Source organism: Pleurodeles waltl, chromosome 2_1 (assembly GCF_031143425.1).
Source record: "Pleurodeles waltl isolate 20211129_DDA chromosome 2_1, aPleWal1.hap1.20221129, whole genome shotgun sequence".
Taxonomy (NCBI): Eukaryota; Metazoa; Chordata; class Amphibia; order Caudata; family Salamandridae; genus Pleurodeles; species Pleurodeles waltl.
In genome coordinates, this window is record NC_090438.1 from 510,076,433 (window position 1) to 510,100,517 (window position 24,085).

At 44.8% G+C, this 24,085-nt stretch overlaps 1 protein-coding gene across 1 annotated transcript in view; it reads right to left on the reverse strand.

Moving 5' to 3' along the window:
- Positions 1–461: 461 nt before the first annotated feature.
- LOC138265840 (TRPM8 channel-associated factor homolog) overlaps positions 462–24,085 on the reverse strand; it is a 497,333-nt gene continuing 473,709 nt past the window's right edge. Inside the window, exon 8 of the mRNA XM_069213933.1 lies at positions 462–3,336. Within this exon, the coding sequence (XP_069070034.1) occupies positions 3,040–3,336 (297 nt within the window). The 3' untranslated portion in view covers positions 462–3,039. The remainder of the gene's footprint in view (positions 3,337–24,085) is intronic.

The following is a 24,085-nucleotide window of genomic DNA, read 5'->3' on the forward strand; positions in this document are numbered from 1 at the left end:
GAGATGGTGACACATTGGGCATTTGATGTTGTAGTAAATGGAAGAACAATGCTAAAAATTATAGATTGTTTTTCTAAAAAACAAAGGATGGTATTTCATGAAAAGTATTTTATAAGCTCATTATTTGCGTAAGCAGCATAATAGAATATTATTAAGCTCACAAGTCATCAAAGTTTCTGTGTTGTAGCAGGTGGCCCGGTCCCTCTGCACTGGAAATGACAAAACTGGAATGACATTACAGGAAGTAACATAGCTGTTGACTTGAATGACAACACATTACACGCCCCCCACTGTGGGGGTTGAGTTGTCTATCCCAAATTTGCAAATATTTAAATGCTTGTTATGCCTACTAATGCCACTCAGAAAATAAATCCTCAAAAGACATTGAAAGCAATGAGGAGTCGCATTTTTCAATGCATAAACTGCATCTAGTATAATCATTTTAATTAATCCTAATTCAGACAAACAATTCAAAATTAAGTGTTACGCCACATGCAATATTAACTAAAGTAATTATTATATAAAATGTAATCGAAAACCTAAACTGATTAGACCATAAGAACAGCATGTGAACTGCCAATATTTCATTTGCTATAGCCTGTCACTACTTAGAGCAAAACACAATTTGCATCAGTTAACATTTCAAGTACTGAATCAGAGCAGCATGGATTGGCATTAACAATAATTTACTATACAAAAGAAGCATATTGGATACATAAACTTACTGCAATTACACCTAAAGGTTTAAATAAAAGCACATGTTTTATAATTATCTACAGTAGATGTAGATATTTCTTGAGCTGGAACTGACACAAGTATAAAGAAGGAAACATTGTGTGTTCAATCCACAACAATGATGGTTTGGCTGCTGTAGAATAGCATATCTGAACGCCAGGAAATCTCTTGAATGTTGTGGTTTGTACATTACTTTCATTTGGTTGCATCAAATTGGATGTTATTATTCAGTCCTTTAATCCTGTTATGAATGTTTTGGTCATACTAGTTTGTCTGTGGCTTAATTGTGATCATGTTGAAGGACTTGCAATATAAACGTAATTTAGTAATTATCTAGATTTAACTTGTATAATCATTTGGTTAATGATTTCGTGTAAAGATGTGATTGTTAAAATCTGAGAAAGCACCACCATAAAGACTGAAGGACCCTTTAGTACCTGTTCGTCAACCAGTGTGTATCCTGGATCGAGGGTAGAATACCTTCAGATTACTGAATAACTGATTATTAACTTTTAGGGACTGGTATGATCCTTTTTCTTGTGGGTTGCATTTAGTGAAAAGCTATTAAAGAAACAAATTAAACAGTAGGTCTCATGTATTCAATGAAAGTTACAGACTGCTTCCCCCAAACTACCATATATTGATATGTCAAGAAGTAATGTGATAACTGATATTAATTGGACCGTTTGTGTTGTATGTTTTAACCACAGCAAAACAGTGCTAAATGTAGTGGTGTAGAATGATAAGCTGTTAAATTTGCAAAGTTCTAGTAATGTGCATCAGTAAAACGTAACTGGTTTATGAAATATTTGCATTACAAACAAGTCTGTGTAGATTAATGTTCTCCCTGGGGTGTGTTTTTGTGAATTTCCTTTGTACAAGTTTAGTAGGAGGAAAAATCTGGCCGCATGAATGCTCATATAATCTTGAATAGTGTTCATTTTCTTCATTTAATTTTAGAGTAATACAGCGACCACTGTAGATCTCTTTAATTCCAGTCTGAATTATTTCTGAGTCTGAAAAGCTCTTTTAGCAGTGCAGATGTTGCACCTTTTTTCAGAAATGCTGCACTGACACCACTTCAGAGATTTAGTTGTGGAACGTCTTCTTTACTTTGTTTAAAAGGCATTTGGGAATACGGCCAGAATAATTCAGTTGAGGATGGAAGCCACTAGAGTGAACGCATCGAGCTAAATTATGGCACTCTGCAGAGGATTTAATTATATTTTTCTCTCCAGTTACAGGATTTTGGAACCTAGCAGCAGACAAGAATCAACACTGTCCACAGCTTTGGGTGTTGGCAACCCTCACATTGCCTAATTCTAGCCTGCGGTAGAACCCCAATATTTGTGCCTTTTATCTTGCCACAGAGTAAGTTGTAGAATGGCCTTAGCCGACATTCTAGTTGACCAATAGCAAATAACTTTCCTGGATGCAATAACAACATGTTGCCTACTGGACAATGGACTATGTTTGACTAGTTAAAAGAATAAAACTTAAGGCTATTCTTTTAGACAAAGTTCCCTAAGTGGAATTCTTAGGTTTAATTAGACATTAATAACCAACTGATAGATGGAATTAGAATTTTATTGGGCTTTGTCTATAGCAAATTATGAGATGTCTTAAAACATATACTACCAATTGGATTGGTCTTACGACGACGCTAACTGCACTCGGTACTTGACCGCACATACGCTCTACAGACTTATCAGGGTCTTTTTCATGTGAACATTTCCATGCCACTATATGTACACCTGGCTGTACATTTCTTGAAAGTTTGGAGTTCTTCAATTTCAACTTCTTAATTCATAACTAGTAAGCCTTGAAAAAGTCAAGAATGACGAAACACGTGTCAGCTGTTGTTATACAAACTTGAAGAAAGCACTGTGTGCCTACACTAATGGATCTAGTTTGTTTTGATGACACTAGAAGAGTCCAGCCCTGATTTGTCACTAAGGAATAAAGCATTCTCACCTTGATCCTGTTTGATGTGCCGTGGTTTTCTTCTTTTCCTACAAATTGGATTGAGTTGAAAACTTTTATAAGTGATCATCTGGAATTCCTACTAGAATTATCGTTTCAAAGAGTTGTTATAGTTGCTAAAAGTCAAATCTGATTTTCAATTATTGTACATTAGGTTGTTCAATATCTCTTTGAGTGGAATCTTTTCTAATGATGGGTATGATACGATCTAACATAATAATAGATATGTTAAATAATATATTAGCTAAATACTTGTTCTTTTCTAAAAATGTAGATGTTGCCTGCCTATGGTGCAGTGTGACTACACAACCAAGGTTTAATCTAGTATGTTTCCAGTCCACGAACGGAAGGTTCAGTTTTCATTGTTGCTAATTCCATTGCATACTTCTTCATTGGATCCTCCTTCCAGTCAGGCAAGGGGGAGAGATTGCTGGAGACTTCATTGTCAATAGGCCATCCCCATAATTTAAAGAATGAAACCAAATTCTTCCCAACTGTTTTTGAAAACATATCTGCCCAGAGATTCATCTTATACTTGTTTTCGTTCTTGACTTTGGATATGTTTTGGTAGGCGGAGAAAAGCTGTTTAAAAGGCTCCCAACCAAAGCCTTCTTGGAGCTGGGGAAATACAAAAAAGATAGTAAGTGGAAATACTTAGCATGTTTGTCAGTCAGTCAGTCAAGTCAGTCAAAATAACTTTATTCAGCGTATTGCCATAAAAGTACATATGCATACATATGAATCATCATAAAATACAGTACTTATTACTTAAATCAAAAAAGCGAGACTCTTCGATCTGCAAGTCTATAAAATCTAAGCGTATCCCTTAAGCCTACTAAGTCAATATATAATAATTAATACTTGTAAAATCGTATACAACAATAAAGCAGTATTTAAATTACATTAATAAATAGTCACATCACTAATTCATATCGATTTCTAATGGTGATGGCTGATTTAATAAAACTTAAAATAGAGCTGCACATTTGTTTGGATTAAAAGGCTTTGAATGCCAGTCAATCCCTCTTTATAAGAAAGAGTGTGTAAATTGCGCAAAATAGGTAGTAAAAGAGTTTCCCTAACTTGTTTGTCAGTCAAAATAATATGTTTCCACAAAATAGATATGCTTTTGTGAGAAGCATATATTTCTCAGTTCCCACACTGGCTTCATGCACTGTAAAGATGACAGGAGAAGAACCAAATGTAGGAAGAGGGGATGTGTGGAGAGTGGAGAGAATGAAAGGAGAGTGCAGGAAAGGGAGGGGAAGAGGATGGTTTAGGTCAGTGTATAATAAAAAGTTGTTATATTTTCAGAACTAAATGGGTGCCCACCTATATAACTCACTGCGCTAGGGTCTCTGGCAGGTATGGAGCAGTCTGCTTCCTGCTCGGTGGGCTCACATGCTATCTATAACGGACCAAGGACTAAACAAGGATGGGAGCAAAAATGCTGGAATTCCCATCAAGGCAACAAGCAAGGATTGGAGATAGCACATATATAACTACCATGAAATCTATGAAGCTTCCTATTACCTTTGGGATAGATACACATGGAGCACACCATACCATGCTTCACGTATCCACTCACACATGTTGCTCACATTCAAAGGGATTGGAGAGCCCAGTTATGACAAATTACACAAATTTTAAAAGGGAGAGACAGTAGGCCATCTCACCTCATTGGGGTACAGGTAAAAAGGCCTATACCCTTTGACTGTGAATAGGGTGACGCCACCTCCTATTTATTTCACATCCCAGCCCTGAGAACTATAAGCAGATAAACAAACTATTTCTACTTTTTTGGTGGACACCTACCTGCAAACAGAATCTAGAACTCTGTTGGGAATCAGCATGCAATTTACCTAGATTACAGGACTTGTGACACAAGTCCTCCATAGAGGAAAATATAATGTGTGCACCAGAATGATGACATTATGAATTGAGGAGTAGGAAGGCACGTGGCAATTCTGCAAAGGACTTTCAGTGCAACAGCTGGCATAGCCCTAATTCCCATTAATGATCTGAAAATGAGTGGCACCTCTGTGTGCTCATATTCTTTACCAGTGAAAAGCAAGAAATGTGAACCTGGCAAGGCACATTTTGAGAGGTTTTTTTAACAATGGTGGGCAGTGTACGCATTTGTGGTGACAGTCCTAATTAAATGCAGATCACAATTCTTTGTAGAGGCAAAGCATTTTGGACTTAAGGTGAGGCAGTTGTGAGTACCCAGCAGTCAATGAAGCTAGTGCTAATTTATGCTACATCGTGCACTAGGACATCTTGCCAATATTGATAATATACAAATGATGTACTAACGAACCAAGGCTTTGCCAGATCATTTGCCCCCAGATGTTTTGCCAATGCCGAAGGGTTTTGATGGGTCCCCCAGATCAGAACCAGTAATTGAAAGAACCAACCAATCAGTGCATCATTTCTTTTTGAAAGATTATCTAAAGACCGAGGCTCTATCTCCGTCTCCGTATGTTTTTGGTTGGATTGTAATAAAATAGAGATAAAAAATTAGAAAAGGAAAAATGTAGAGTTGAAAAAGAAAAGGTATGAAAGCTGTGGCTAGCATGTATGTCTATAAAAATATAAAAACACAGAGGTAAAATGTCACTGTTTTACTGTGAAGTCTGTGATTTGTACATAGACAAACATTAATCTTTGCCCTAAGCCCAAACTGTTATTTCCTCTTTAGGTTTGGCGGTAACCTTTTGTGTTACATTATATTAGGTTGTCTCCTCAGTTTTATGTGTGGGGTGGTACCTCCTTACTCTCATGCCGACTTCCGTGGAGGCTTTTGTGCTACCCTTCTGCTGTACCTTCTACTAAACACCACCATCAACACCTTCCAGTACTCAAACCATGATCCTAATCCGAACCCTGGTACACACAGAGGAGACTGAGAGGAAACCAAACCACATACAGTCCTCCCTAAAATCGCATTTGCACACCAATGGTATGCAGGTTTTTCCGGGCATGTGGGAATTTGTCTTCTATTTACACACATTCTAGAGAAAATGCAAAAACGCTTCATAGAATGGGGAGAGAGGTTTCTCAAAACAGGAGGGGATCAGAGGATAACATCTTGCAAATGGTAAACTGTTGCGTATAAGTATCCTATGCAAGACTAACCTAGTGCACTAGTGTACTGCAGATGAGGTTTATGAGTAGATTTAGACTTCTACCCAGCAATAAGGTTACAGGATGCTTATAGGTACCAAGATTTGTCTACTGGTATGTCACAGCTATCTGAAGATATCAGAAGAGGACACCCCGCCCACAGTTCTTAATGGTATGCTTTGTCATAGGTTTCCTCTCCCATTTAGTACATGAATACCACCTATATGGACTCAACCAACATTTAGAGTTCAGAGATAAACTTTGATGAGTATAGACATAGATCCAGATGTTTAAAATGTCTTCAGGTATAACCGAAAGATTTCCCTTTAATTTGATGGGTACCTTTGACATGATTAAAATCACAGTTAGGTTTGTCTTTTGAAAATAGTGTTTCATTCATCTGCTTCTAACTGCCTAAATGGTTCAATAATCTTCTATCCCTAGTAGGATAGAGGCTTTCTTCAGGGCTCATGAAATCTCCAACTAGTGTAATGCTCTCATATCTGTTTTTCAAACTATTATGTATAAACCTGTCAAATAATGTAATATGAAACTATTAAAAAGATATTAAAAGATATACATATAAAATTAAAATCATTCTGAGGTTTTTATCTACTCAGAAAACATGCATCAACACCACATGGTGAACATAGTAAAAAGCCCATTTGTGTTTGGTACCCAGTGCTGAGACGTGAAATACACTAAGCACAATAAAAGTGATGTGTCACTCACTCAGTCACAAACACACTGACTTACCCTAACTTGGGCTTTGTCTTTCATCCTTAGCCATGAGAAACAGGAGGCACTTCCTTGTCGTGACACACGTCAACAAAAAGCAAGTCATTGTACCTGTATTTGTATTTATGCATTTGTGCCCTAATAAATAATTTGCTTTTGCCACCAGTGTGTCAGAATCATTCAATGTGCAACATAGAAGCAAGCTAGACTTACAGGCATGTATAACAAGCCGATATTTATCATGTCCCGTTGACATTTCGTAACTTGCTTTCAATACATTTTGCTGCTATATCATTCCTTTTATAGGTGATCAAACTGTTGCACCTCAAACAACATTCCGTTTAGCTCTATGAGTGTTATATGACTCTCAGGAGACAGCATTCATGCATAGTGGTCATATTAGTTCAGTGTGGACTGCTCCATGTCTTTTATTTCAACATCTCTTGGCTATAAAGCTAACTATGGAATCCAGGAGACATTCATACATCTTGTTTGTTGTATTTCATATTCATGATTGCTGTAATGATGCCCGTGGTGTTTAAAAAACAAGTCATTCATGATTCTCAACATGCATACAATTGTTTCATCATTCAATTAGATTGGGCAAGTTACTTCGTTCCCACATCCCTTGCTACTCACTTCATCAAGGATGAGTGCCTGTTCACATACCTATGGCCACCCCTATCCTGTCTTGCTGAAAGAGGGTCTGGCATGTTTTGATCTTTTAAGGAGAACACCATTCTCTCTTGCAGTCCGGGTCTGAGCTGTGCGCAATGACGGCATCTGACGGTGTGCTTAGTGCTAGTGCCTCACATTAGCACTGGTAGTTCAGGAAGAATTGGGTCGTCCTTCCTTCATGTGCTTTACTGTTTAACATATCCCTATCATTGAGCTGTGTTTTTTGGTTATTTCTTCATAATACAGACTCTAGGTATTTTCTTAATCGTGCAAGGCAAAGCAACACCGTGGATCCTAACAGACCACTTTAATTGTAATTCCTGTGACCTAATTTATATAATCAAATGCAAATAAAAGTATATTGGGATAACTACCAGGAAAATAGAAAGGCAGCACAAGTAAGTGCAAAAAAACCTTAACTAAGTTCCTGAGGCACTTTGATGTAAAAAAACAATCTGAGAATTACATTGAAAGGCCAGTAACTGAAAATGTACCAAGGGAAGCTTCTTTAATATGGCCGTCTGTACCACAGTAAGAATTGTTTTTGTAGAAGCAAAGCAATTTTTAGCGGGGAATACAAATGTGAACTGAAAGCTATGGGGGTTGTCTGTCCCACCTTAGAAAACTACCACCACAAAAGGAAATTAATCAAACCAGGGTGAATTGGAGTCCCCCTGTGGTGTTTTAGGGCATTTTCTGTTGGGGGTTCTAGGCTCACCCACACAAGTGAAATAATGTTTTTATTAGGACAATTGGGGAATGCTGGGTCATCGGAATTTTGTGGATTAATGTGGATTCCAGATGTTTACATCACAGAAATGCAAGACAATGCATGATTTTAGACATTGTGCCGGTAGAAAGGGCATTATCGGTAATAAATATCTATGGCATCAATGCAAGGCACACCATACGAGACTCCCCGGGTGTCTAGTTTTTTTAAAAGTCTGGATTTGGTAGGTTTCGGTGGTGGACCAGCCTTTACCAATTATCATAGCTACCCCAATTGTTGATATTTTCACATTGAAGTTCAGAACTTTTGCATTGCAAGCACTAGGCTGAGCCGCACCAGCGGGGTAGTGTTTTCATTGGGAGAAGTGACATGAGCTCTGGTTGGTAGGAGGTTTCTGGACCACTGCAGATTCCGGAAGCTTACGTCAAAGGAATGCGAGGAGAATGTGTGATTTTAGGCATCACTTGAGGTTTGCAGGACATAGTAGGTAAGAAATCTTGATGGAATTCATGTGAGGCATTCCACCCTAGACTCCCCTTGATGACTAGTTTTCATAGATGTCTGATTTTGGTCGGTTTCTCCAGGTGGAATCCGACTCAAGCCTGGAAAGTGCAGCTATTCTACATCACAAATGGGACGATATTGGGATTTAGTCCCATTTTGCTGGCCAATATGTTAAAACAATATGAAATTTGCTCTTGCTTGCTGTTATAATGGGGTACTTTAGTTCCCGGGGGCAAGGCTGTTGAGGCTTTATGGGTGAGAGTGGAGCTTGTCAGGATGGGCCAGACCCTATTCTATTGTTTCATAAAAAAAACATATTCCTGTCATCCAGTGTGCTTTTTCACTCTCAACAGAGCAAATTTTTCCAAACCTCTTCTCTGCACCCTGGCCACCATGACCAGCATTCAGAAGTGGACAGGATAGCAACCATGACCAGAAACAGTGTGTGAGATCACCATACCTCCATGCTACCTAATGTTCCAGGCTGGAGGCCCTCTGGTGTCCTCTCCTGCTGCCACCCCACACTGTGCTTCACTGTAGCTGAAGGCCAGGCCTGATTGGGGAGCATGCTTTCTCCCAGGTGTGGTCACCAGTTAGATGAAAGCCTAGGGCCTGGGATTCTGAAACCCACACCGCGGAGGGATACCAAAGGCAAATGAAAACTGTGATATACTGAGTGCCCTAAACATACTACAGTGGGGTACTCCAGGGGGATAATTGCCTCATTTATAGGAATAGGGTAACCCATGGGGTGAAGGGGGAAAGGAGTGGATAGAAGATTGAGGTGCAGTAGCCCTAGCACCCTGTTCAGTAACTTGAGCAGTATCTAGAAGAACACTAGGTTGGCCAATTAGGTATTGTGCTACTGTGTGATTATTGAGTTCTGAGCTTGAGCACTCAGCTCTATCTCCCTGAGATATATGTGACTACTCGCCTTTACAGACAGTGAAGTGTTGAAGGGGTTGTACTTGTTCCAGTTTGCAAAGCCGTAGTAGGACAGACTGTGGGACATCCAAGCTAAACTACCCCAAACCACACAGTTTAAGCCAGGTGTCTTCAAACTTGGGGGGGGGGGACCCTAGCGGGTCTCATATGATCCCCAGAGGGAGCGCCAGGTGCTGGCCAAAAGAAGCATTATGCTGATAACAGGGCTTTGTTTTAAGCTGAAAAAAATGATCAGCACCAAACAGCTCTGTAATGGGCCATCGCTAACATGTTTTGTCTATTATATCCTAGCTGTGTCAAAAGGGATGGAACTCCAAATACTCTTCCAAACCCCCACCCCCAATAATCACAATGTGGCTAATTTTATATGTTGTTAAGGCCTGACTGACCAGAATACTGTGTTAGGCAGCATGTGCTTGATTGCATTTTTAAAACAGTAGCATAACTTAACTGCAATGTTTAAACGAGTTTAGACATTTTTAAACATTGCCAGTTTAATAGAATAATTGTGAAAAATTATAGGGGGCCGATGATTTTTTTTCCACTGGGGGTGGTGGCATGGCATTAAAAAGTTTGAAGACCACTGGTATAGGCCTAATAGCCCCGGCTTACCATGTAGCACACTGAACGGGGCCTGACAGTGAACTGTATTCATAGATCCCCAACCACCTCTCTGGATCTCTGGGCCTTATTCATTAAGTTAAACTTACATTTTTTGTAAGTTTGTATATTTTTGGTATTTACAAACTACAAGTTAATAGCAAGTGCACAACTGTGCCGAATCAGCATTCCAACTGGCACCTCTGCACATAAAAAGATTAGACAGATCTATCTTTTTATGTGAAGAGTTCTCTCCCCTTACTGAAATATCAAAAATAACCTAAATGACCTGTCAAAGCTTTATCTTTTGAGAAGAATCACAGCATTGTTTAGGTTTTTCTGGTGACATTACATTTCCTGCTTAGTAGATGGGTGACACATTTGTACATCTCTGCTGTGGTGACGGGGATTTTTTGGTCAAAGTGCCTTTTTTTTCTGAAGGAGAAGGCACTTTGGGAAGAAATGCAATGAAGGAAATTCCACTATGTCATTGGGAAATTTCTGATACTGTATTTAGACTCTAAAAATTCTAGTACATTGTCCGGGGGTATCATGAACCCCTACTTCAGCAGCTTGAGTAGAGTGTGTTTTTCCACTGGGGAGTGAGGCAACATAAAGGCCCTCATTACAACCCTGGCAGTCGGTGATACAGTGGTGGTAATATCGCCAACAGGCCAGTGGTAATAACTATGAAAATATGACCATGCGGAAACCGCTCAGACAGACAGCCACTTTAACACACCGACCGCCAGGGTGAAATCAACAGGCACCACGGTGGTAACCGCCTACAGCCAGGTGGAAGACAATGTTCCACCGACTGTATAATAACATACCAATCTGCCACCTTTTCCGGGGTGGTACCAACAAAATCAAAAGGCTGGTGTAAACAGTGCACAGAAGGGAAAGGACTCACCTCTGGAGACTCAAGGAAGAACCACACCACCATGGAGCCCGAGTTTCATGTGTTCCCCATGCTCTTCCACGTTCTGCTTCACTACGAACACCAACGCCGGCGAAGACAACCACGGTGAGTACTGCCACCTAGCACACAGGGGAAAGGAGGAGGAAAAAGAGTGTGACACACATACGCAACACCCCCACCCCCAACACCATACACACAAGCAAATGCAGTAACATTATATATTCACCCCGTACCTCTCAGGAATAATACAGAGGACAACTACAATAGAGTAAAAAGAGTGTAATAATATAAATATAGTAGTAATACGTTCATCCAAATCAAAACGTATATACATATTCACAAATCAATGGACACTGCCCAGTCCTCAATGTTCATGGGCCACAGGGCCACATCACAAAGTCCAGGGCCCCACCTCACTCCTGCAACAACACAGAGAAAACACTGCAGGGGCATCAGGTCAAAAATAGCCAGTCACTTCATGTGGACGGAGAATGGGGGGCACATCAGCCACAAGATGGTACAACGCCACTGGTCCTGGAGGGGGCAACATGCCCATCGTTCTGTCCTGGGGAGTGCAAGGCCATAGTCTCTCAAGTGAGTGACTTGCCCACATGCTCTGGAGGGGGCAACATGCCCCTTATTCTTGTCCTGGGGAGTGAAAGGCCACAGTCTCCCGAGTGGGTGACTTTCCCATATGCTCTGGAGGGAGCAACATGCCCTGTGCTTGGTCCTAGGGAGTACAAGGCCACAGTCTCTCAAGTGGGTGACTTGCCCACTGGTTCTGGAGCTTCATCCTGGGGAGGATGGAGTGAGTGGATGGCTTCTCCACTGGTTCCGGAGGGGGCATCGTGCTCTGTGAGCGTCATCCTGGGGAGGATGGGGTGAGTGGATGGCTTCTCCACTGGTTCCGGAGGGGGCATCGTGCCCAGTGAGTTTCATCCTGGGGAGGATGGGGTGAGTGGATGTCTTCTCCACTGGTTCCGGAGGGGGCATCGTGCCCTGTGAGCTTCATCCTTGGGAGAATAGGGTGAGTGGATGGCTTCTCCACTGGGTCTGGAGGGGGCATCGTGCCCTGTGAGGCAGATCTTGGGGCGTGCAAGGTAACAGTCTCTCACCTGGGTGTTATACCCACAGGATTTGCAGGGCCCAGGCCGCACAACAGCCCATGGGTGCAGGACTACACACTGTCCGCCGGTGGTGACGGCTGCTCAGTGGTAGCAGTGATGGTGCTGCTGGTGGAGCTGGCAGTGGTGGGGGAGCCTCCAGCCCATCCCCAGCAGCCTCGGATGGCTGCCCACTGGGGCTGCTGCTGGTGGCGGTGTAGGCAGCAGTGCTGGCAGTGGTGGGAGGAGGCTCCAGCTCATCCCCTGCAGCCTCAGACCGCTGCCCACTGGGGCTGCTGCTGCTGGTGGAGGTGCTGGAAGTGATGGTGAGAGGCTCCAGCACATCCACTGCAGCCTCGGATGGCTGCACCACCATGGTTGGTGGTGGGGGCTCCGGCTGAGCCCCAGCACCAGGCCCCTTGTCTCTACTCCCTGCTGTTGCAGGCCCCTTGCCTTTCCTTCCTGCAGCTGGGGCTGTCTCCTTGCTCTTCCTTCCTGCAGCTGGGAGTGACTCCTTGCCCTTACTTGGCACATTTGGGGCCAGCACCATTTCCATGTGACTGGCTGGTGGCCGGGATTCTTTCCCACCTGAAGTAGCTAGGGACACTACTGTGCCCATGGACTGGGTGGCTGAGGTGCTTGCCTGGGTTTTGACCACCCTGACCTGACATGAGGAACAAGGGGAGGGCTAGGGTGAGGAAGAGCTACTTAGGGACATTGGGGCGGGAAAAGGGAGAGGGTTTGGGAGTGGAGGAAGAGTGGTGGTAGGAGGTGTCAGCCTGCTGTGTTTGGGTGCAGGTGCATAGGCTGGATGTTGTTGTGAGGTGGATGGCTGTTGGGTGTTGTCTGAGTTCTTTCATTTGTGTACCTTGGGGGGAGGGGGCACAGACACAGTGGGAGAGGACACAGGGGACGTGTACATGGATGTGGGGGTGGTGACTGCCAGTGAGGGGTGTGCACTGATAGGTGTCCTGGTGATGGTAGTAATGGATGAGAATGGAAGAGGAGGATGGGGACACAGTGGAAGCAAGGGATGTTGGTATGTCTGATTCTGGATGTTGTTTGTGTGAGTGCCTGTTGGAGGAAGTGTGGTGTTTGTGTTTGCCATGTCCACTCTTGTGTGTTGTCCTGGGTGCCTGCTCGTCTGCCTGTGTGCTTGAGATAGATTGGGGTTGAGGGGAATGGAATTGGGTGGAGGAAGTTGGAGGGTGATAACAGGGACAATGGCTGCCATCAGAGAGGATGCCAGAGCCTGGATTGATCTCTGTTGGGCCGCCAAGCCAATGTGAATGCCCTCCAGAAATGCATTGGGCTGTTGCATTTGGGCTGCCAGCCCCTGGATGGCATTTACAATGGTTGACTGCCCAACAGAGATGGATTGCAGGAGGTCAATAGCCTCCTCACTCAGGGCAGCAGTGCTAACTGGGGCATTGCCTGAGGTGCCTGGGGCAAAGGAGATTCCCACCCTCCTGGTAGAGCGGGCACGGGAAACTCGCTGAGGGGCTGCTGGGAGGGCGTTGCTGGTACAGGGATGGCGGCTGTCCCTCTGGTTGGGGTGGGCACAGAGGTGTCCACCACCACCAGGGAGCATCCATCGGAGGAGAATCTGTGTCCAACCTGTCCCCTCAAATCTCCGCCGTGGTGCTCCCCTCACCCTCCGTCCCACTGGTGCCCTCACCGTCGGTGGATTCAGGCTCCTGGGTCCTGTGAGATGCAGCTCCCTCCATCGCCAGTGCCTCTGCTCCTCCAGCAGATGATGCTAATGCACATAAGGACAGTGTGACAAAACAAAAAGGGGGGGAGACAAAGGATACACTTGGTCCATGGCGGCAACAACATCACCGTTGACATACACAACACACTCACACACAGGGAACAGCCCTACGCATTAGGCAATGCACTACCAGTCACAATGCTAGTCACCAGCCCAGGGATAGGGACATGTAACGCAAATTGCAGCATACCTGAGACCCACAGACCCCTGCCCAGTAGTGGATGCCTACTAGCTTGGTTGGAGGACTTTCAAATCAGAATCCTGCACAACATGGGACCTTCTCTGCAATGTCAGGCCCGGTCTAGGGCCACCTACAGGGCCCACACCCCCCATCTGGATACCACCCTATCAGGTGTAAGTTTTAAATTAGGGCACTGTACTCACGTCCTTGTGGCTGCTGTGATGCCCCCAAGTGCCCATCTAGGTCCGGATAGGCCTCACCAGTATGCAGGCCATCGGGTGGGGGTCAGGGTTCGACAGGCACTCCTTCCTCATTGGGAGGCTATCCCCAGCTGGGCCTCTGCCGTCTTCCGTACCCAGCATCCCAGGTCCTCCCACTGTTTCAAACAGTGGGTGCTCTGCTTGCCGTAGACCTTCCAGGGTCCGCACGTCCTTGGCAATGGCGCGCCATATACCCTTCTTTTGATGGGCGCTGACCTGCAGGGAAATACACACAGGAAAATAGTATTAGTCAGACAGTCCTGCCTCTTACACTTATGGCCCACTATACCGCTTCACATGACCATTTGCACAGACATGGCCCGCCATATATACTCTACGCTGCCCAGGGCCCATCCACCAACCCCCCACATGAGTCCTTCACACACAGCACTCCATGCATTCACACCCCAAGCATCGTAGTCACGGTGTAGTCACCTGTTGGTCTGGAGGTCCATACAGCAGTCGGTACTGGGGTAGGACCCCATCCACCTGTCGCTCCAACTCCACCAAAGTGAAGGCAGGGGCCCTTTTCCCAGTAACACGAGCCATGGTCGGTTCCAGACACAGGTCACAGCAGCACTTGCAGTGTAGGTCCTCTCCTGTTGAAGGTCAGGTAGAAAGTGAGTGCACAGATATAAAATGGCGGTCACTTCCGTGGCTGTGCTTACGTAACCACCGGCATACATCACCATTGGCCATTGGACCACATAGGGCCCAGTGATAACCAATGAGGAGTTGCACGGTGGTTCTCAACCGCATCCTGCAAAGGCCAACAACGTCAGCGGAATTACCTCATTTCATCCTGTCCCTCCATACAGGATAGGCGGGTGCCATTTCAGGGGGGATGCAGCCCATGGATCCTAACTGCGTCACAGTACACAAATGCATCTCCAACAAAATAATGTTTCAATCACAATATGCATTGAACTGGAGTGGTTGGAATGTAGAGATAATGACCAGCTGCTCACTCTTTTGCCCCATAGATTGCAACCACTGTGGATGAATGGGAGATGGAGACATCCCCCGTGTACAGACCCCTGGTGGACTTGGCAACAATGGAGGACAGGCACATTATCCTCACCTATAGACTTGACAGGGTCACAATCACAGAGCTGTGTGCCCAATTGCAGCCTGACCTAATATCTGCTGTCCGTCACCTCACCGGGATCCCTCCTCTTCTGCAAGCCCTATCAGTGCTCCATTTCCTGGCAAGTGGCTCTTTCCAAGTGACAGTGGGATTTGCAGCAGGAATGTCACAGCCAATGTTCTCAATAGTGCTGACCAGAGTGTTGTCTGCCCTGATTAAACACATGTGCTGCTACATCGTTATTACCCAGGTGGAGGATTTGGCCACAGTGAAGCTGACTTCTATGCAATTGGACATATCCTTAACAGCACTAGGGCAATAGATGGAACACATATTGCATTTGTCCCCCCCGGGGAGAAATGAACAGGTGTTCAGAAATCAAAAGGGTTTTCACTCGATAAATGTCCAGATGGTGTGCCTGGCGGACCCGCGCATCTCCCACGTCAATGCAAATTATCCTGGGCCAGTGGATGTTGATGTGTAGTGTATGGGTATGGTGTGGGCCCTAAGGATGAGTGTGTGGCTAACAGTTGTCCCTCGATATTTAGAGGGGACTCTGGTTACCCCAACCTCTCATGGCTACTGACCCCTGTGAGGAATGCCAGGACAAGGACAGAGGAACATTAAAATGAGGCACATGGGCAAACAAGAAGGATTATAGAGAGGACCTTCAGCCTCCTGAAGGCCAGGTTTCATTGCCTCCATCTAACAGGTGGATCCCTGTGCTTCTCACCCACGAAGGTCTGCGAGATCATCGTGGCATGCTGTATGTTGCACAACCTTGCCTTGTGCCACCAGGTGCCTTTTCTGCAGGAGGAGGAGGCTGGAGATGGCCGTGTGGCAGCAGTGTACCCTCTGGACAGTGAAGATGAGGAGGCAGAGGATGAGGATGAGGACAACAGAAGTGCAATTATTCGTCAATACTTCCAATGAGACACAGGTTAGACAGTGTTAATACACATATCATTGACAGTTTGATGTTTGACATTGTCACGGGCAGGCTATGTATTCCTACTTCTATGCCCACTCACTGTACCCTTTTCCATCTGTTTTTGCAGATGTTGGTGCCCCACTATTGCTCCTGGTGTGTTCAGCGCAGCCAACTACAGGTCTTTCCAATGTAAACATTACTGTACAGTTGAAATGCAATGTTTGAACCTGGTTACACAAATACATTTTGAAAACATTTTACATACACCATATTTGTATTTTATCAAAGTGTGTTTATTGCAGAGCTCTGAAGAAGAGGGGGTAGTGCAGTGGGCCGGGGTTATGATGGATGAAAGTCCAGGTTAGAGTCCAGTCTATTTGTATCACAGGTGCATTGTCCAAGGAGGCATAGGAAGGGGAGCAATGTCAGTTCAAGGTGGACAGGGTGACAGAGTGGGACACAAGGGTGACAATCAGGAGAGTCTTATTTCATGGCGGGGGTTTTGGCAATCATCCCTGGCTTCTGCCTGGATGGCAGGGAACGTTTGCGGGGTGGTTCTCCTTCTCCAGTGGGAGGGGTGCTGGTGGCCTGTTGGTCCTGTGGTGGGGCCTCCTTTCCAATAGCGGCAGCAGAGGTGGAGGGCTGTTCAGTGGTTTGGCTAGTGTCAGGGGCCCGGTGATGTGCCACTGCCTCCCTCATACTGTTGGCCATGTCTGCCAGTACCGTCTGCAATGGAGACCAGGTTGGTGTTGATGGCCTTCAAGTCCTCCCTGATCCCCAGGTACTGCCCCTTCTGCAGCTGCATTTTCTCCTGCAACTTGTCCAGAATCCAGCCCAGCATATCCTGGGAATGTTGGTATACTCTCAGAATTGCGGTGAGTGCCTCCTGGAGGGTCGGTTCCCAGGGCCTGTCCTCTCCCTGTCATGCAGCACTCCTCCCAGCTTCCCTGTTGTCCTGTGCCTCTGTCCTCTGAACCGTGTGCCCACTGCCACTGACCTCAGGTCCCTGATTGTCCTGTGTTTGTGGGGTGGCCTGGGGTCCCTGTAGTGGTAAACACACTGCTAATTGATGTGTCCTGGGGACAGAGGTATGGGCCCACTGGGTGGGTGATGTGGTGGTGTTTCCTGAAGGGGGAGGCTCTGTGGTGGTCTGAGAATGTGCCTGGGTAACTGACTGTCCGGAGGTCCCAGATGGGCCAAGTTGGTCATCCAGATCCAGGCAACCAGAGCTGCTGTCATCACTGTGGGCCTCCTCTGTGGGGGGACTGGATGTTGCTGGCACCTCTTCGTGCTTTGACCTCTTTGTTTGGATTTGCCATGACAGCTTTTCCTTGTGTGAGTTGTTGTTTGGTGGGCTAGGTGATTCTCTCTAGTGTGCATGCTGTGGTGATAGGTGTCCATGCATGTCTGTGAGGGGTAGCTATGCGTTGGTGCTGCATGCAGGGCTTGGCATTGGGATGAGTGGGTTGTGATGGTGGGGTATGCAGAGGTGGTGGAATGATGGGAGTGAGGGTGAGGGTGGGGTATGTGATGGCATGCAGGTAGAGGGGTGGTAGTGATAGGAAATTGACTTACCAGAGTCCAGTCCTCCTGCTACTCCTGCCAGGCCCTCGGGATGCATAATTGCCAAGACCTCCCATGTTGTTCGTTGTGGGGGAGTAGGTGGGGGTTCACCCCCAGTCCTCTGTACAGGGAGTTGGTATCTTGGTGCTATGGAACGTACCTTCCCCTGTAGGTCGGTTTGACCTCTTCCTGATATCATCCCTTGTTCTGGGGTGCTATCCCACGGCGTTGACCCTGTCCACGATCCTCCGCCATAGCTCCATCTTCCTAGCAATGGATATCTGCTGCACCTCTGATCCATATAGCTGTGGCTCTACCCGGATGATTTCCTCCACCATGACCCTTAGCTCCTCCTCAGAGAACCTGGGGTGTTGTTGTGGCACCATGAGTGTGGTGTGAGTGGTGTGGGTGAGGGTGTGTAGGGTGTTCTTGCTGTCTCTCTTTCTATTGGTAATGGTCTGTATTCCTAAAGGGTTGTGGGTAATGTGGGTGTGTGTTTTATAGTGGTGTGGGTGTGGTGTGTGTATGGGTGTCAGGTGTGTGTTATTTAAATTGACCAATGTGGTGTTGTTTTGTATGTGTGTGTGTATTTTGAGCGCAGCAGTATGTACCGTCAATGGTTTACCGCCATTGAATGTCTGCTGTGGTGATTCATGGGTCATAATGTTGTGGACGTTGCTCTGTTGGTGTAACGGTGTGGGTTTGGATACTGCCAGTTTATCACTGACCTTTGGGCTGGCGGACTTGTATGTGTGACTGTATAGTGATGGATTGGTATGTGTGTGTCATAATATGGTTGGATATCCACTGCGTCGGTGGTATGTTGGCGGCAGTCTGCATGGCGGTAAGTGGAATTTACTGCCAATGTCATAATGAGGGCCAAAATCTTTAAAATGTTATTTGTGTTCACTTTGATCAGAGACACAGAAAAGAAAAGCATTATGGAGCTGTGGGGAAAAAAGCAAGAAGAGAGCACAAAAGAAAAAGGAAGGAAAGGATGCATGAAGAGATCAATGATTGTAGAGATGAATGGGTGGATGGAGAGTTGGATGTATGAATTGGTGGATCAAGGATCAAGAGTGGATGAGGAATGGATGGGTGGAAGAGGTGGCCGCTTGACCGGAATGATGCAGAGATTGATGGGAAGAAGGATGGCTTGAATAAAGATTCCAAGTGTATTAGAGAAGTCAGGATATTGGATTGATGAAGAGAAGTACAGATGTAAAGAAGTAATGGTAATGGAGAGAAGTCGTGATGGATACAAGTGTTGTGTAGCCATTTTAGTTATAGCTTCAAGCACGTTATTTTAACATACTAGGCCTGTTGCTGTACACTTTAACCTAGATATATTTTATTCGGCTTTTCTTTATTATTGTTACAGTAGCCACTTTACAGTCTTGTTTTATTTTCTCTCTATTTAACAGTTTTTGCCTAGGCCAGCACTCTGTTCTCAAACAAGACATTCTTGCTCACTCTGTGCTTCTTCCAAGGCTGCAGTAAGATAGGTTGCCGGTGAACATGGTATAAGCTTAGTCTCTGACATTCATAGAAAATACACATCCTTACGTAGGGACATTTTCTCAGAACATCAAATGTTTTCTTATAAAAACACTTCCCTGTCTCTTGCACGTTAGAGGGAGATTCCAGCCAGAGAACAACAACTGTATGCTGATTGCCGAATGCTTCATTACAGCTGTTTTGCAGACTTCAGGCCTTGCTCAGATATGGGGGATGATGTCTTCCCAGGGGAACCTGAAGGGCAGAATTAGAGCTTAACACGCTGTGCTCTATAATAGCCTAGGAAAGAATTAGTCTGTTGACTATAGTGACAATATGATAGCATTATTCTTATGTTTTACTCTTCTTGTCACAATTTTAATCTTGCCATGCTGTATCGTCCTGGTTATTGCAGTCCATGCTATGCTATCTAAGATGGAGTCTCTTTATGAAAGCATTATTGAAATATATACTGCCTCTGCTTGTCATTGTGTATGTCAGACTAATGTAACTGAGAGAAACGGATGAGACCTGAGTGACCACAGCTTCCCTGAGAAACCAGTTATGTCATGTACTAGGCTACCCAATCATCCCTGTCCTTGGGTAGAGATGAAACACTGCTAGTTAGCCGGAGCAGAACCCGGATTGGAGCGACAGGTGTCACCTGTAGTGGGTCAGACTCAGTCTCCCACCCCGCAGGCGATTCTGACGCTCAAAGTCCAGTAGTCTCATTAGAATAATGAGAGCCTATGCAACACAAGTAAGGGTGAAAAGATGGAGAGAAGTAAGGATGGATTGATGAAGGGGTAGGTGAAGAGATGGAAAGATGGTAAAATGGATGAGTGGATGAGAAAAAGCAAGGATTGATGATAAAAAGTAGAAAGGACAGAGAGAAGGATGAATATGTAGATGGATGGGCAAATTCACTGAGGATGCAGATGTAAGAGATACTACTTGGCCACACCATTTCCAGGATTTCCATGGGGAGGCAGCCAAATAAGGGAGTCACTTGCCTCATTTACCCAGTGCCATTGGGGATAGGGCTCAAAGTGGGGGGCATTGCACGTTACAGATTCCAAATGTTCTTCCTCCCAATTCAGTATGAAAAAATTCCACCCACATCATGTATGTGATGACAGAAGTGACGTGAAAGGGGAAGTCTGCCATGTGGCAGATAAAATATTCCTTCACTTCTCCTTTGTGAATATGATAAAGAGCATCATTCTTGCAGTTGTCTTCTGTAAGAGAACTATACAAATTATGCACTTTCCCTTCCTCTGTGGAATAGCTGGAAACAGCTGCTCATGTGTCCACCATGTGGGTCAGAAAAACTGGGCATACGTTAGCTATGTGTAGAAGCTGGGACACATCCAGTCTTAAATATAATCCCCTCCTCTATGAGAGACATGACCTGTGTTATTGACTGTGTAGGTATTTACATGTAGCATATTTAAAAACAGTACATCTAGTTTGCAAAGTGAAGCTAAGGAGACAGTTTGTGATGTGGTCTCAGCGCAGAATGACACATTCCGCAATTCTGCATTGGAGAGAGTGTCTCAGAATTATGGCAGACTTACAGCATCATGAAGCAAGCAGTAGTTCTGCCTGAAATAGAAAGTGGCACAGATCAAGCTAAGAATAGAGACTGCGTCACAGGCAGAGAGCAACCTCCCTTCAGGCTGACCATCAGGCTGGCTGTTATTATTCTCTCTTTCAGATGCTTCTGCAGTGTGGTCGTTCACAATGTTATCCAGTCAATGTGTGGATGGGGTGTCTAGTTGGCAGTCAGTTTACACCCGGTCCAAGTAGAGACCCTTACTATAGTCAGAATAAGGGAGATACACAGCTCAGATAACTCTTGCTCACCATCTGGGTAGCTTGGCACAAGCAATCAGGCTTATCTCAGAGGCAATGTGTAAAGTATTTGCACCAACACACACAGTAATCCAGTGAAAACACCACAGAAGGATTCCACACCAGTTTAATAAAATAGTCAATATTTATCTAAAACAAGACCAAAATGACAATAATCCACCATACACAAGCAAAATATGAATTTTTAAAGTAAAAAGAGTCCTAAGCTATTGAAATCAATTGATGCGTTGATTTAGCACAAAGTACCTGATATGCATGAAAAATAAGGCTGCACAGTTGAGCGTCCATTGGAAAAGCAAGCAATGCATCGATTCCTTACTCACAAGTGAAGCCACGCGTCGATTCTTTCTCCACCGGGTAAGCGATGCGTTGGTTTCCGGACCAGCAGCCTTGGTCTGAGCGGTATTGTTGAAGATTTCAGCACCCAGGGACGATGTGTGGAAAATCCAGGTGCACAGTAGCAATGAATCTCTGCTGAGCTGGTGATGTGTCGATTTCACCTCTGCTGTGTTGATTTTTCAGCTGCGGTGCAGGCGCTGCGTTGATTTTTCTGCCGCTCGGCTCCGGTGTGTGGATTTTTTCTCTGGTTCTGCCAGCTTCTCCTTCCAGGGGCCCAGGGACTGGATGTGGCACCACTTGGCAAGTCAGGGGGTCTGTGCTGGCAGATGAAGTCGTTGATGTAGAATCTTCACAAGCAGGATACACAGCAAAGTCCAGTCCCTCTCTAATGCATAAACAGCAACTGCAAGCCAACCCAGCAAAGCACACACATCAAAAGGGCAATACTCCTCCACAAGCTCTTCTCCTTGGTGAAAGTTCCTCTTGATCCAGAAGTGTTCTAAAAGTCTGGGGTTTTGGGTCTACTATTTATACTCATTTTTGCCTTTGAAGTAGGCAAACTTCAAAGGAAAGTCTCTGTTGGTCACAAGATCCTGCCTTGACCAGACCTGGCTTCAGACACACTCCATGGGGCTGGAGAATGCATTGTGTGAGGACAGACACAGCCCTCTAAGGTGTAGGTGTCAACTTCTCCCTCCCCACTCTAGCCCACGAAGGCTCATCAGGATATGCAGGACACACCTCAGGTCCCTTTGTGTCACTGTCCAGAGGGAGTTCACAAACAGCCCAACTGTCAGTCTGACCCAAATGTGGGTTCTGCAGGCAGGCAGAGGCACAGAATGGATAAGCAAGAAAATTCCCACTTTCTAAAAGTGGCATTTTCAAACAGACAATCTAAAAACCAACTTCACTTCAAACTCCATATGTATCTGCTCCCAATGGGAAGCTGCACTTAAAAGATATTTAAAGGCAGTCTCCATGTTAACCTATGGAAGCGATAGGTCTTGCAATAGTCAAAACGCAATTTGGCAGTTTTTCACTATCAGGCCATGTAAAACACACCAGTACATGTCCTACCTTTCAAATACACTGCACCCTGCCAATGGGGCTACGTAGGGCCTACCTTAGGGGTGACTTACATGTAGTAAAAGGGAAGGTTTGGCCCAGGCAAGTGGGTACACTTGCCTGGTTGAATTGGCAGCGCAAAACTGCACACACAGACACTGCAGTGGCAGGTCTGAAACATGTTTACAGGGCTACTCATGTGGGTGGCACAATCAGTGCTGCAGGTCCACTAGCAGCATTTGATTTACAGGCCCTGGGCACCTCTAGTGCACTTTACTAGGGACTTACTAGTACATCAAATATGCCAATCATGAAAAAAACAATCACCAATACAATTTAGACACAGGACATATGAACTTTAGCACCCGTTAGCAGTGGTAAAGTGCCCAGAGTCTTAAAGCCAACATAAACTATTCAGAAAAAAATAGGAGGAAGGAGGCAAAAGGTTTAGGGATGACCCTGCAGAAGGGCCAGGTCCAACAGTGACATCTCTCCACCTGCAGACTCCTCTTCAGCCACTTTAGATCATGCAGCAAGACAGAGGCATGATAGCAATCAGAAATGAATTTTGCACTTCATGCTATTACATATACATGTATATCAGAATCAACGAAGATTTTAATTATTTTACCAGCATTGATGTTTCAGGGGCACCAAATAGCACAAGCCACTCTCAATTCTTGACAAGTTACTGTCAAGAAAATATGCACAGAGAAAAAACCTTCCTCTGAATTAGTGTCAGTGGTGGTAGAGCGAAATACATTTTTACTCCTGACGCAGTGAGACACAGCATTTGGCCATATTTATGTTTGCAGCTTCACTGGCAATTCACTTGTGACTGGAGGATGCCATAGAATGCCCACTTGGTATTGAGCAGTGAGACCTCCATATTTTCTGGCGATTGACTGTATTCTTTGTATGCCCCCCTGATGAAGAACAACTGAAGATTTGCAGTATTGCTCACAAGGCTATGTATAATGTTCAAAAATGTGTTTATTGGTTGAGAGTAGTGGAAGCCTAACCCAATCAACAACCACTATCCTTGTCAGGATGAACCACAAAGGTCACTAACAATAATCTGTGCTTAACCCTCTGGTATCAATCCAGTAGGAAATTGGTGAGTTTCAGTAGATCTGATTGGGTATGTTCCTATGAGAATAGTTTTCAAGGGCAGAGTAATGGTAGGGGACGCCGACATGGCAACAAGAGGTGACATCACCAATATAGCGAGTGACTCCTTTTATAAAGGCAGAGGGGATAGGGTTCAACAAAACCAATACAAAAAATTTCCCCCTGCACTTGTTGTCGAAATCCAATCTTTTGCTTTGTGGATGCTTAATTATCAACCTAAGTACAAAAGATATAACTTTGATATCAAAGTAAGCAATTATGATCCAACCACAATATTTAGAATTTCAGAAATATTTAATAAAGTACCAATAAAATACT